Source organism: Habropoda laboriosa, unplaced genomic scaffold (genome assembly GCF_001263275.1).
Source record: "Habropoda laboriosa isolate 0110345459 unplaced genomic scaffold, ASM126327v1 scaffold3, whole genome shotgun sequence".
NCBI classification, from domain to species: Eukaryota; Metazoa; Arthropoda; class Insecta; order Hymenoptera; family Apidae; genus Habropoda; species Habropoda laboriosa.
In genome coordinates, this window is record NW_017100127.1 from 375,018 (window position 1) to 387,185 (window position 12,168).

General features: G+C 27.1%; 3 protein-coding genes across 3 annotated transcripts; 1 reads left to right on the top strand and 2 right to left on the bottom strand.

The window, feature by feature from the left end:
* The first annotated feature begins 339 nt into the window (after positions 1-339).
* Positions 340-1,850, top strand: LOC108578267 (protein FAM162B-like). The gene is made up of 4 exons (XM_017941687.1): positions 340-411; positions 1,214-1,314; positions 1,374-1,467; positions 1,631-1,850. The coding sequence occupies exons 2-4, from the start codon at positions 1,215-1,217 to the stop codon at positions 1,848-1,850; spliced, it is 414 nt and encodes a 137-aa protein (XP_017797176.1). The 5' UTR covers positions 340-411; position 1,214.
* A 577-nt stretch (positions 1,851-2,427) lies between these two features.
* On the bottom strand, positions 2,428-3,320 carry LOC108578429 (coiled-coil domain-containing protein 58). The gene is made up of 2 exons (XM_017941803.1): positions 3,251-3,320; positions 2,428-2,811 (listed from the first exon to the last, which is right to left on the bottom strand). The coding sequence occupies exons 1-2, from the start codon at positions 3,293-3,295 to the stop codon at positions 2,428-2,430; spliced, it is 429 nt and encodes a 142-aa protein (XP_017797292.1). The 5' UTR covers positions 3,296-3,320.
* A 1,054-nt stretch (positions 3,321-4,374) lies between these two features.
* LOC108578522 (N-acetylneuraminate lyase-like) lies at positions 4,375-10,338 on the bottom strand. Its single transcript, XM_017941914.1, has 8 exons — positions 10,313-10,338; positions 8,953-9,014; positions 8,349-8,425; positions 7,559-7,704; positions 6,970-7,138; positions 6,108-6,253; positions 5,519-5,690; positions 4,375-4,547 (listed from the first exon to the last, which is right to left on the bottom strand). The coding sequence occupies exons 1-8, from the start codon at positions 10,316-10,318 to the stop codon at positions 4,375-4,377; spliced, it is 951 nt and encodes a 316-aa protein (XP_017797403.1). The 5' UTR covers positions 10,319-10,338.
* Between the last annotated feature and the right edge of the window lie 1,830 nt (positions 10,339-12,168).

Below are 12,168 nucleotides of genomic sequence, written 5' to 3' on the forward strand. Positions count from 1 at the left end.
TATTTTATCATTTCGTTTGTACTTTATTATTTTTACACAATATTGATTTTAAAAAAAACTTTTAGGTAATATATTTCCTCTATGTAAAATAAAAAAACTTATTATCGACTTTCTTCTTTCGCTTTGTTTCAGAATTTATATTTTTTTATGAAAGTAATGGATAAAAGTTTGAAATATATTTTTGTCAATATTAGTTAATAATTTATAAACAAAAATTATATACTTTAAGTGGAAAATATATGGTAAAGAAGTCAAGGTGGATAAATGGATTGTACACTGTTCATAAAAATTGGCGCTAGTGTTGGTCATTTAATATATATATATACGTTGCAACAGTTTTGCGTCAGTAGTCAGTAGCAAGTGGAAAACAGAACGGGCTTGTCAGACGTCGATCAACATAAATCATTGAATGTAAGTAATCACTCTCTTTGAACTATAATATGTAAAAAATAACAAATAGATAAGTTAGTGTACATAATTGTGAAATTAAAACCGGATATATTCTTGAAAAGATAATAAAAGCTATAAAAGAAATATTCGATTAAAATTGGTCAAGGTCATTATGTTACTTTTGAAATATAGTGATTCTGTTATAAATACAGTTTATTCATAGATATGTAATCTAAAGAAACCGCGTGATAGGAAGTAGTTAAACGTTCTACACTATATCATATATATATAGTTGTTTAATGTGATATTAATAAGTCATTAATGCACTTAATAAATTATAAATAAATTAATTGTATGTAAATCATTAAATTTCACAATATTATTTATTACATATTTTACATTGTGATATATGTAAGACTTTTAAAATATATTCACACAAAATTAAAATATAGATGCTACATTATATTAATGTTTGTATAATACTTCCCATTAATATTTGAATATTATAGAAAAGCCTAATTAGTGCATTTATATACATTTTAAAGAACTTGAATTATTATGTCATAATTTTATAAACTAGAGATATAAATAAAGAAAATGGTATAAACTACAAAGATGAATTTATAAACTTAGGTGTTTATATACACAAGAGCTATCATATTAATAACATTAGTTAAAGATGCTATTAAACTTTATAAATTATTATATTATATTTACTATGTCATATATAGATTCTTTATAATAATGTAAATTCTACTGTTAATTAATGCTAATTATCAGGTTAAATGTAACTGTCATAATTAAAGATTTTAAATGTTTGTAGAATGTTGTCTGCAAGGTTGACTAGGCAACTTAAATTACTAAGCATAAGACAAGTACATTCTACTTTTGTTAAAAATGAAAATAAACCTGTACCTGAAGCACATTCTTTTATTAAATTTTAAGTGAAATGCACAAAAGAAATTCTATTTTATGTACTTTAGGAACACCTTCATATAATGTGAGCAATTTTAATAAAAGAATATTAGTTTGGGTTAAACGTTACCCTAGCATAGATCAAGTTCCATCACAACTACCGTAAGTAAATATAATAGGAAATGTTTATGTTTATAATAATTACAATAATAGTATTAAGTTTAATAACCTATAAAATAGTTTCCCAATACAATATGAAAAATTATTTTACTTACTGTATATATTACATTTACGTATATTATATATTGTATATTTTTATTAACAGAATAGAAGTTATACAGCAAGCACATACTAAAGCAAGAATTCGTGTTTGCTTTATTATGATGATTTTTTCAATACTTGGCTTACTTATTTCTGCACAGATTGGAAAACGGGATGTTGCAAGTGGAAAAAATATATATACAGAAAGAACAAAATGGTACAATGAAATAAAAGAAAAAGCTAATAGAGAAAAGCAAGAAGCTTTAAATGCTGGAAAAGAATGAAATCATGTTTTTATGATGACAAAATAATTGTTTAGTATAATATTCATAACATTTGCAGTATTCTTTTGATGGTTTTAGCATGAAATGTAATACTTGAATGATATTATAAACAAGCAATAATTTTCGGTGCATCATAGAATGATGCGTCGTAAAATAATATTTGCAAATTATTGCTTTAGATATATATATACATTATGTATTGTTTCAACGTTCTAAAATATATTTTTATAAAAAGTGTAATTTAAATTAATTTTCATACAGGAATAACTTGTTACTGTATATAAATGTATAATTAAATGTATAATATATTAAACATGATACTTGAAGGTTTTTCTATTATTTCTGTTGCTCATACATTTTCTTACTGCATAAAAAACTTCAGGCAGTTATAAAAAAAGAATAAAAATTATAAATATAATTTTCACAATTGCAAATTGCTTATGTTTATTATTGTATAAATGCAATAGCTAAATATATTTATAACTAGCATAATGATACATTTTTAACTAAACTTGAAATCATATAAAAAATTGATATTTTCAAAGTATTTATAAATTTAGTAACAACAATATTATGTTTACACTTTCTTTGATGGTTTATAATAAGTACGACATCTTGCATGATATACATCAATTGTACGTTTTTTTACAACCTCCTCTACACTTAATTCTGATTGTAATAAGCGTAAACTACTTTGCTCTTTTCTTAATGCTTTAAGAAGCTGTGGACTATCATCACCATTATCTCGTTGAATTTTATATTGCTTTACTTTTTCCTTTGATGCATTTAAGCATCTTGTGATAGCCAGTTCTCTTTTCTTATGTCCTGATTCAATTTGTTCAAATAAATATTTACATTGAGCTGTAGCATCAATTTGACTTTTAAAAGACTCTGTTGGAATTGTGGCATTTAGCATATAAATAATCTTGTCGTCAATTTGCCGCATTTTTTGTAATGCACTCTGAAACAAAAATAGAATTGTTATACAAAATAAATAAAAAAACAAATAAATGAAGAAAAGGCACAGAAAAACAATACCACGAGATAACTAATTTTAGAGATTCAGTTTAGATCATTCAATAATTAAATTAATAATCTAGATTCTAGCCTAGCCTAAATTCTAACCTAGATTAAAATTTTGAAGATTGTGATATTATATTAAATTATTGTATTAAAATATCTACCTATTTGTCTATCAATCGTATAAAACATTTTACATTTTAATTATAATGTAATGCATCATATTTAACGTGAGCTACTATATAACCTCAATTATACTTGCGATATATTACATTACAGACGTTTAGGATTTAACATGCATTGGATATCAATTAAACAATTAAAAGTTACAGTTTTAAATGTAACATATTTCATAGTGCTTTCATTTATAATAAAAGTACCTGGAATTCTAAAAAATCTGCACATTCAAAACTCACGGCTGCCATTTTCTTACGTAAATATCAACTATACATACAAGTAGTATGTATGAAATACACATGTGTCTAATAATTGAACGGTGGCTTATTCAATAACTTAATTGTTAATACAGTAATTAATTATTTGATTTTGAGCAAGCAAGTATGTTTTAGAATATCTGCTCTTATTTAATTATTAATTGAGTATGGAATGTATAAACTAATCGAAAGATAGTTTTCAAAATATCACGATAAGAAAGCATTTGATATTAAAGAATATTCGTATCTTAATAAAATAAATATATAGCAACCAGTAATTTTCTTTATAAGCGGAAGTTAAAAATTGTTGAAAATAAAAAGTTATTTGTTTCGAAATCAATTATAGTTTTTATATTATTTAAATGCAGATGTTATTTGTAAAATGTATATTAATTTTCTAATCGAAGTAATTCATTATACTATTTTGAAGAATTAAAAGTCAAACGTAATTAGCATGTTTATTCGAAATCAGATAGAATATATTAAGAATCATATTAATAAGTTACTATGATAACCACTCGTTTTTTTAGCATATACATAGTATTGGTTGTATTTGAATATATGTTTTCTAAGTTTTATCTTCTATTTATTAATAATTAAATTAAGTTAATTAATAATTGCTAATATTTTTTGTACACATTTATACTATAACTAATATTAGACTACAAAACAAATTAAATTTTTCACATTTTAAGCTGCTCACGACATAAATAATTATTGTGTACATGTATGTTTATAATGAAATGTATCAAAATTTTTGCAATCATATTTTCATTATCAATATATGTTTCATTATGAATATATTGTTTAAATATTGGTTATTGTATAAATATTGATCACTGGAATAGAGCATGTATAATTAAAGTATGATGAATTAAATTAAAGTTACAGAGTAAGTAGTATATGCATATGTATATAATTTTTTTATTAAGAAAAAAGTTACAAATATTCAAATATTAAACTGAAATTGTTTAAATATTTCAAACTAAATAAATTTAAAAGGAATTTTGTTATTAAAACTGTTTTATGAGGTATCTTAAATCCAGCTGCCTATAATCTTATTTAAAACACTAGTTTCCTTTTTCTTTTCTAAATACATTAAATTTTTTTGCCAAATATTGTAACTCTGTTGCCATTGATACTGTAGTTTGTGCAGACAGAGGTTTTAGAGGTGTACGTGGAGGTCCAGGATTGATATTTGTTAATAAAGTCATTGCCACTTTCATAGTCTCTACCCAGTCACCTGTAATGTAATAATAACATTCCAATCTTTGTTTTCCGTTTTCAAATCAAATTATGCAGTTGAGCGTTTTTCTTTTCTTTTTTACTTATTTATGTAAATGAGTGTAATACGTTCACTGTCACTGGCGCAGCATATGCAGTTCGGAATGTATTGTCCGGTGTGCCAGTGTCGACAATGTGTGTCAATTGGTCACATCAAAAGTCGATGCCAGCGCTGTGTGATAGGCAACTAAACCACCATAAATTCTCCGTGAACGCAAAGGCGGCGGGTGCGTGTGTGTATGTGTGTATGGTTGATTTTAGCTACGAATCGGTGGCGCACGGGAAATCCCTTTTCTATTTTCGGGTGACAGCGAACGTGTTAATTTAACATATAGACTTTGTACTTTATTTAAAAATATACACAAGATATATGTATATATTTTTAAAACACACAAATATATATAATAAAATTAGCAACTTTCATTAACAACAATTATCGAGCTGTGAACAAAATGTTGCAGGACATTTCTGCTTGAACTCATCAGAATCGACTGTTCAGTATTTTTTATCCATCAAACAACATCATGTGTATGATAGTAAAGTAAAAGCAATGTGCTAATTAAGTTTAATTGTAGCAAAGTTGAGTATATCCATTCCTCATTTATTATTAATGCAAATAATGAATTATGTATATAAATTATTAATGCAAGTAGGAAATAGTAACTAAAAAACTGTAATAAATCAAATGTGTGAAATCATGTTAATCAAACAGTATGAAGTGAAATTTAATAAAATGAGATTTTACGAGATTCATGTGAGTGTATGAGAAATGTGTTTGTACCATATGTTTCAATAATGTATCGCAAAAAAATTTAAGATTGTAACATGAAAGGATAAGTATTGCATTAGTTTTATCGTGTATCGATAAAACGACCGCAGTATGTATGATAATATTATAACATGAAAGAATTAATATTCAATTAATTTTACCATGTTTCGATATAGCGACTACACTACTCGTCAACATATCCTGTTTCTCTCTTGCTGTCGCGTTATCTCCTGTTTGCCCTTCTTTAAGAGTGTCCAGTGTCAGTTCAGCAAGCATGTTTACACCTGTCGTTATAAATGAATCCATTCCCAATCTGCAGCCAGCACTTATTAACTGAAAGCAACAAAGTAGTTAATAGTATAACTATAACAAAGTTATTCACGTTTAATCAGTCTTACAGTAATATTTGCATTTTCAGAATTTCATGGATACCTAAATATTACTTTTTGCGTTAAAAATTTTTGTTTTAAGTATTTTGTGTAATGCATGTAACAGAGAGAATTTACTTACTTTCAGCCTCACAGCCATGAAAACGATTTTGTTTACACTACCCTGTATATTACCTTACGTACAAAATATAAAAATATAAAACACAAAATATGTTATTTCTCTTCTTTCTTTTCCTTTCTATTTCCCTTAACCATTTCGTTTAATGCATGTAATACAATATCTTATTCACATACACACGCGTTGTTTTAAGTAATTTAACGAGTGTGATAATTTCAAGGAAATAAATAGTTGAAGAAGTACCTGATCATTTCCAAGGAACACCGTAAATTTGTTTTTACTGGCACGCAATGCTAAAGCACCTTCTTCCAAATTGGAACTCGTGAATTTTATCCCGACGAAAGTTGGAACTTGCTCACCGATGTATTCAAGGAACTCTCCCATGTGTACTGAAAGAAACAATAATAAGTCTCCAAATATGTTTCATTTGGTGTAATGATAATTGGTATTATTGTTGCTTTTGTAATGTTCTTACTGTCTAGGTTGAGTAAGTATTTAAATAAAGAAATTATATTATTAACCCTTTCGCTGCGGCAGATTGTAAAATTTGTTGTTTTAACTATACCGCTTTAAAATTTATTTTATTAAACTAACCCTCCGTAGGTAAATATTTAAAAAAATTTCTTTACCTACTATTTCCTAAACTTTTGGAAACTCTGAAAAAATTCTGAGATACTTATTAACGTTTCTACTGCATTGTACAATTGTTCATTAAGTCAAATGTTTCAAACTGTTTTCAATAAAAACAGAAATTCTTTTCGAAGAAATACAAGAGTGAAATTTCGCTTGGGTCATCAAAGACCCAGATTGTTAAGACGGAAGTGCTCAACGGATAAAATTGAGGCTTGAATTAAGATGGAAGCGCGTTGAAAGGGTTAATTTATAAATAGTATTAATTCATCAGAATTTAGTTAGAAAAGTAATTTTGGAAATTAAATATAGTACATTTGTATTTTGAGCAACTCTCGAAAAATTTGGAAAAGAGTGTTCAAAGTTATCAATCAAGTTCAGTTGTATAAGTAAACTATCATAGAGTCATTACTTTTATGCTATCATTCTGTTATATGTTAATACGAATTTAAAGTAATGATAATAGTTAACTTACAATTAACGTTAGTCTTCGATGGAATATGGTAATATAAAAGTGGCGTGTTTGGAGCTGCAGAACTGACTACTTTTAAATATTCCGTCAATTGTTCCACTGTTGTTGGCTTGAAGTATAATTCCGGCAGACAAAGGATAGAATCTGCTTTAATGCTTTCTGCATGTCTTGCCTTTAAACGAATAGAATGTTAATAAAAATAAAAATGAATTGAACAGATGTGAAAATTTAGTTTAATCAAAAAAGAGAAAAGTCTCTGATACACTTAAAAATAAATTTGCGAAACTTTGCGGAAAGTTATGGAAAATGTGGAAAAAAGTATTTATTTATTCCATCAAGAAGAAGGCGGTCATTTAAGTGACATAATTTTCTGCAATGCATAAAACTTCTGCTTCGCATTTTAGTATCTTTCTCTCCCTGTTTTACCCTTCGAGTTACGAAAGAACAAAAATATTAGGGACTTTTACGCCACCCAGTATTATTAATTCATATTTCACATTTTTTTTTTTTTTTTCAAACTTATACGTGCTTGTTAATATTCATTGAAATTTTGTGCACAGAGTATTGTTCAATTGTGATACTATGCACGTACAAGATCGAGAACATCAGGAAGTGGTGCACCGCCAACTTGTATCATTAAGTGCTGTTTTGTTGTTTTTACAGCGTCTGCCCAAGCCTCGGCGACTAATTTTCTTTCATTGGCAGACATTGATGGACCTTCTCCACTTGTTCCATTTACTGTTAATTAAAAATTATTCCGTTTTTATTGACATGGTTTATTATGTACTTTTTATAGTTAGTAAAGAATCTTATCACTGTTAATATCGAAAATCATAGCATTCGAGTACAATACGCGTTTGTTGATGAAATAGAGTTTTGTAAAAAATTCAATTACGTTTGAAAAAGGTTACGATAACTTGTATACCTTGAAAAATTTAACATTTTAACAAATATTTAATCAGTGTAAAAAATATTTCATTATTTCTTAATAAACTATGTGGGTATAATTTAACAGAAAAAGCAAATACATTCCAAACATAGAAAAGCTTTGATAAAATTGTATATAAAAGTTTTACCTTGAAATAATGATAAAAAATGAAGGTTAATAAATAAAAAAAAAAGTCGAGTCAATAAATAGGAAAACAATTTTGAAACTAATAGTGAACAACAACTGTGTTGTTTTCGTTAGATTGAACAAATATAAAATTAATATTCCTTGTGGAATACATTTTGAGTATAATATTAACTAAATACACATTATAAACCCATAAAAATTTGAATACCGTGTAGAAATTAATAGTGCTTAATTTTTGATAGTATTAGCTTTAAAAATGAAATTATTTAATGTAGTAAATAAAATCTGAAAGTAAATCTTTACTTACCAAGAACACCGGTAACTTTCTTCTGCGATAAAAACTTTGCATACTGCGATATAAGTGGCAAATTTAAAGTTCTCGTGCTAAAGTGAACAGAGGGTAATATTACAATTTTTTTTCAACTGACATGTGATAATTGAATTTGTTACATGACATTAATCGACTATTCATAATTAAAGAATTCCATGTATTATAAGGTATACTTTCGCTTTGTTAATGATAAACACAGTTAAAGCGAATTTTGCTATATTTCTCTGCAAAAAACATTTACGAAAATTGGTAACTTTGATTTGAGGGGAATTGTAAATAAATAAGGAAGAATTTTATTATCTGAGTTGCTTTTGTAAAGCACTTTGACGCTATCTGTCCATTTTTATCACACATCAGTTTCACATTTATATCTATAAATTACGATATATTATTATAAAATACGTACAATAGTATTAGTTTTATATTTTCGTTATTTAAATACTTTTGAAAGTATTAAATATTTAAATATTTGCTGCATCTAATTATGGAAAATTGATTAATCTTCTTTGCTACTAATGGTATTTGTTTTACCCTTTTTTTCGTATTAACGTGACACGTTAAATATACGTAGAAAAATTACCTATCATTGTTAAATGGCGTAAGTACCGGGGCGATGATCCCTTTAAACGTAAACGAAACTTTCTGTAATTAAGAGTCAATAAACAAATGTATCATGTTTCGTTCGTATATTGTTACGATATTTTTGTAAATTCATATATAAATTGAACTTTTAACTTTAACGTGACTGTAACTTTTTTTGTCTGATTTATCATTACTTATCGTAAAGTTTGATTCAAATTTTGTTACGCAATGTTTACTGTAACTCTATATACTCATATAATACGATAAGAAATTTCATATTGAAATACTGTGTTAAGTGTTTAATTTTAAGTGTGTTAAGTGTTTAATAATTTTTCAAATAAAGATTTTCTACTAGAATCTGATGTATCAATAATTCCTCGAATAATAATAGAAGTTCACTTTGTTTATATTAACATCTCAACGTGATGTACATTTTAAAAATTCTGCTAATTATTTTTCATTTACAAATGTTACAGTCAAATTAACATCAATTACATATGTATGTACTTGTTAACATTTTTGAAAATATAATCGATACAAGTACCTACTGCATGTATCGTCACAAAATTGAGCGTACACATGGTACAGAAATCTTCAACGTTTAAAAAGTGAAATCAAACAGATTTCTCGTGAATCGAAGATTGTTGTAATTAAAAGTCATTTTAATAAATAATTACTCACTTAATAAGAGTTATTTGTAAAAATAAAAATATAAAAAACTAAATAAAATAAACATATATTTCGTCGTCAACAAAATTATACCAGAACAATTAATATTTAAAATTTCAATATACTCTGCATCTATATAACATTGAATCGGAACTCGAACTAGTTTCCTATCTTTGCAATGGAATATTTATTTAACTTCATTTTTAATTCATCCTTCAACAAATGTTCGATCGAGTTCGGATCTGTCAAATACTGCCGAAATTGTTCACTTTTAGAAAAATACAATTTCTAATACACTTATCCAGAAAATGTCAATTTTCAAAAATTGGCGAAGAAAGTGCAACGAAGAAAAGCAAAATTTAACTATTGCCTTTGTTTTTAGAACTCACGAATGGAGTTACGATTTATTTAGCGGTAGCTAACTACCGTAATTAAAAATATGTGTTCCTTATGCTACGAGATTCCAAAATGACTAATTTTCTTTTGGTTCTTCATAATTTTGTAATTTCTATTCAGACTTAATTCACATTCAGTAATTGTCCTAATATTTATGAACAGTAATGCATTTCGTGTCTACGAGAAACTCGATCGATGAAACAATCGTGTCTTCTCTCTTTTTTAAACGAAGGTAATCTCTGTATCGTGTACACGCTTTATTCTGTGGCTAGTTTTTTCATGTACATACGTACCGGCATTTTGTGGAACGTGAGGTGAACTTGCGGAGAAGCAATTTATATACTGTACAAGACTGTGCGGAGAGGAATATTTCTACTGTGGCACTGATAAGATTGTTTCCACTCCGTATCAAACATCACACGTTGCATACTTACTGATATTTTTTACCGTAATGCTACTAATCTGTATGTACAGTTTCCATAATATTACTCAATCATTTTATACCGGCATATTAATTTTATCATTGTAAAATTGTACGAAATATTTCTTACAATGTGCAAATTAGTGCTTATAATAGGATATATATATATTTTCTTTTTCACGTGTTTGATTATAGTAGGTCGTATACAAATTACAATACTGTTTTAATCATTTATAAATGTATATGAATTTTTGGAAAGAGAAATTTTTAGTTTATAAGAAGAGTATGGTGTACTTTTTCTTCTTTTGTTTTGCTTCCGCATTGTCATTGTAATTTTCAGTTATTCTATATTCTAAAGAGGCTTTCCCATGAATAAATTAACGAAATATAAGTTTCATTAATTTCGAATAATTATCGAATTAATATCGAAATTAACGATAAGTTTCATTTCAAAAGAAGTGGGTTAAAGCTGGTTTAAAATATATACCGTTTCACTTTTGCTGTTAATAATATTGAAATCAAGAGTATATATCGATATTCTTGCGAATTACTTAATGGAATTAAATTGTCTAATAAATGTGTAAAATAAAAAAAAATAGAATGTGAGCACAAGTTCTCTAATATTAATGCATCAAAAATAATATTATTTAAAGCGTAAGTCCTTAAATATCATGGAAATGAATTTACAAAAAAATAACGACTCGTTTATTGGTACTTCACGTTGCAAAATTATTATCTGATAAATATTTGAAGGCTGAGGTTAATATAAAAACGATCAAACTTATTTATAAAAATGTCTTTTATGTTTATTTACATGTAGATTTCTTTTGTTCAACAATGCCAATGATATATTAACATAGTACTGTAGTGATAAATTATATATAAGTTTCAAAATGGTCGCATGCGTTTTCATTTTATGGATATTACGTGTACCTTTATTTCTCTCGAGAAACGAGAACGAAGACTACTCGGAAGTTTACACAATAACGCCAAAGAGAATTCTATATAATGTTACTCGCTACTTGTACAATCTCCTTCGCTCGTTCCTTCTTTTTTTCTTTTTGTCTTCTTCCTTTATTAAATTTACCTATACGGCACTTAAATGCAACGAAATTCATGCTACAACGTACCGGCGCATATTAATAAAAGAATTTGTTCGTTTATCGACGCGTGTATTCCTTTCGTCTTTCTTACTTTTTACAAACACACCTCGACATATAATGTCACCGTGAACATGATGATAACTATTACACTTGTATGGCGTTCGGTTCACCTTGGCGATTTATTTTCTTCTGCTGATCGTAAACAATGATTTCCCTTTATATCCTACGAAGAAAGTTTTCTAAACGTATCCTTTTACCATTAGCGTTAATATTCTTAATATAATTCATACATTTTTTTGCCGACCGTTTTTTTCAACTCTCGCTGAACTTTGTTCTCTTCAATCGATAAGTAAGGAATCGATAATGTACAAATCATTACGAATCCATATTATGTATGTATACAGTGTATTATATACACTTGAAAAGATGGCAATTGTCCGATAGAAAACTTAATAATTACAGGAACTAAGGGGTCGCAGTAACACCGCTGTAAATACTCAATAGATGATAACGGTGGATACGAATTAAAAAATGGTTAGAAATATATTTTACTCTAGGTTTATCGGTAATTGTGACGTTAAGTTTTTGGAAGTCATAAATGAAACGCAGAGACGTATGTTCGATT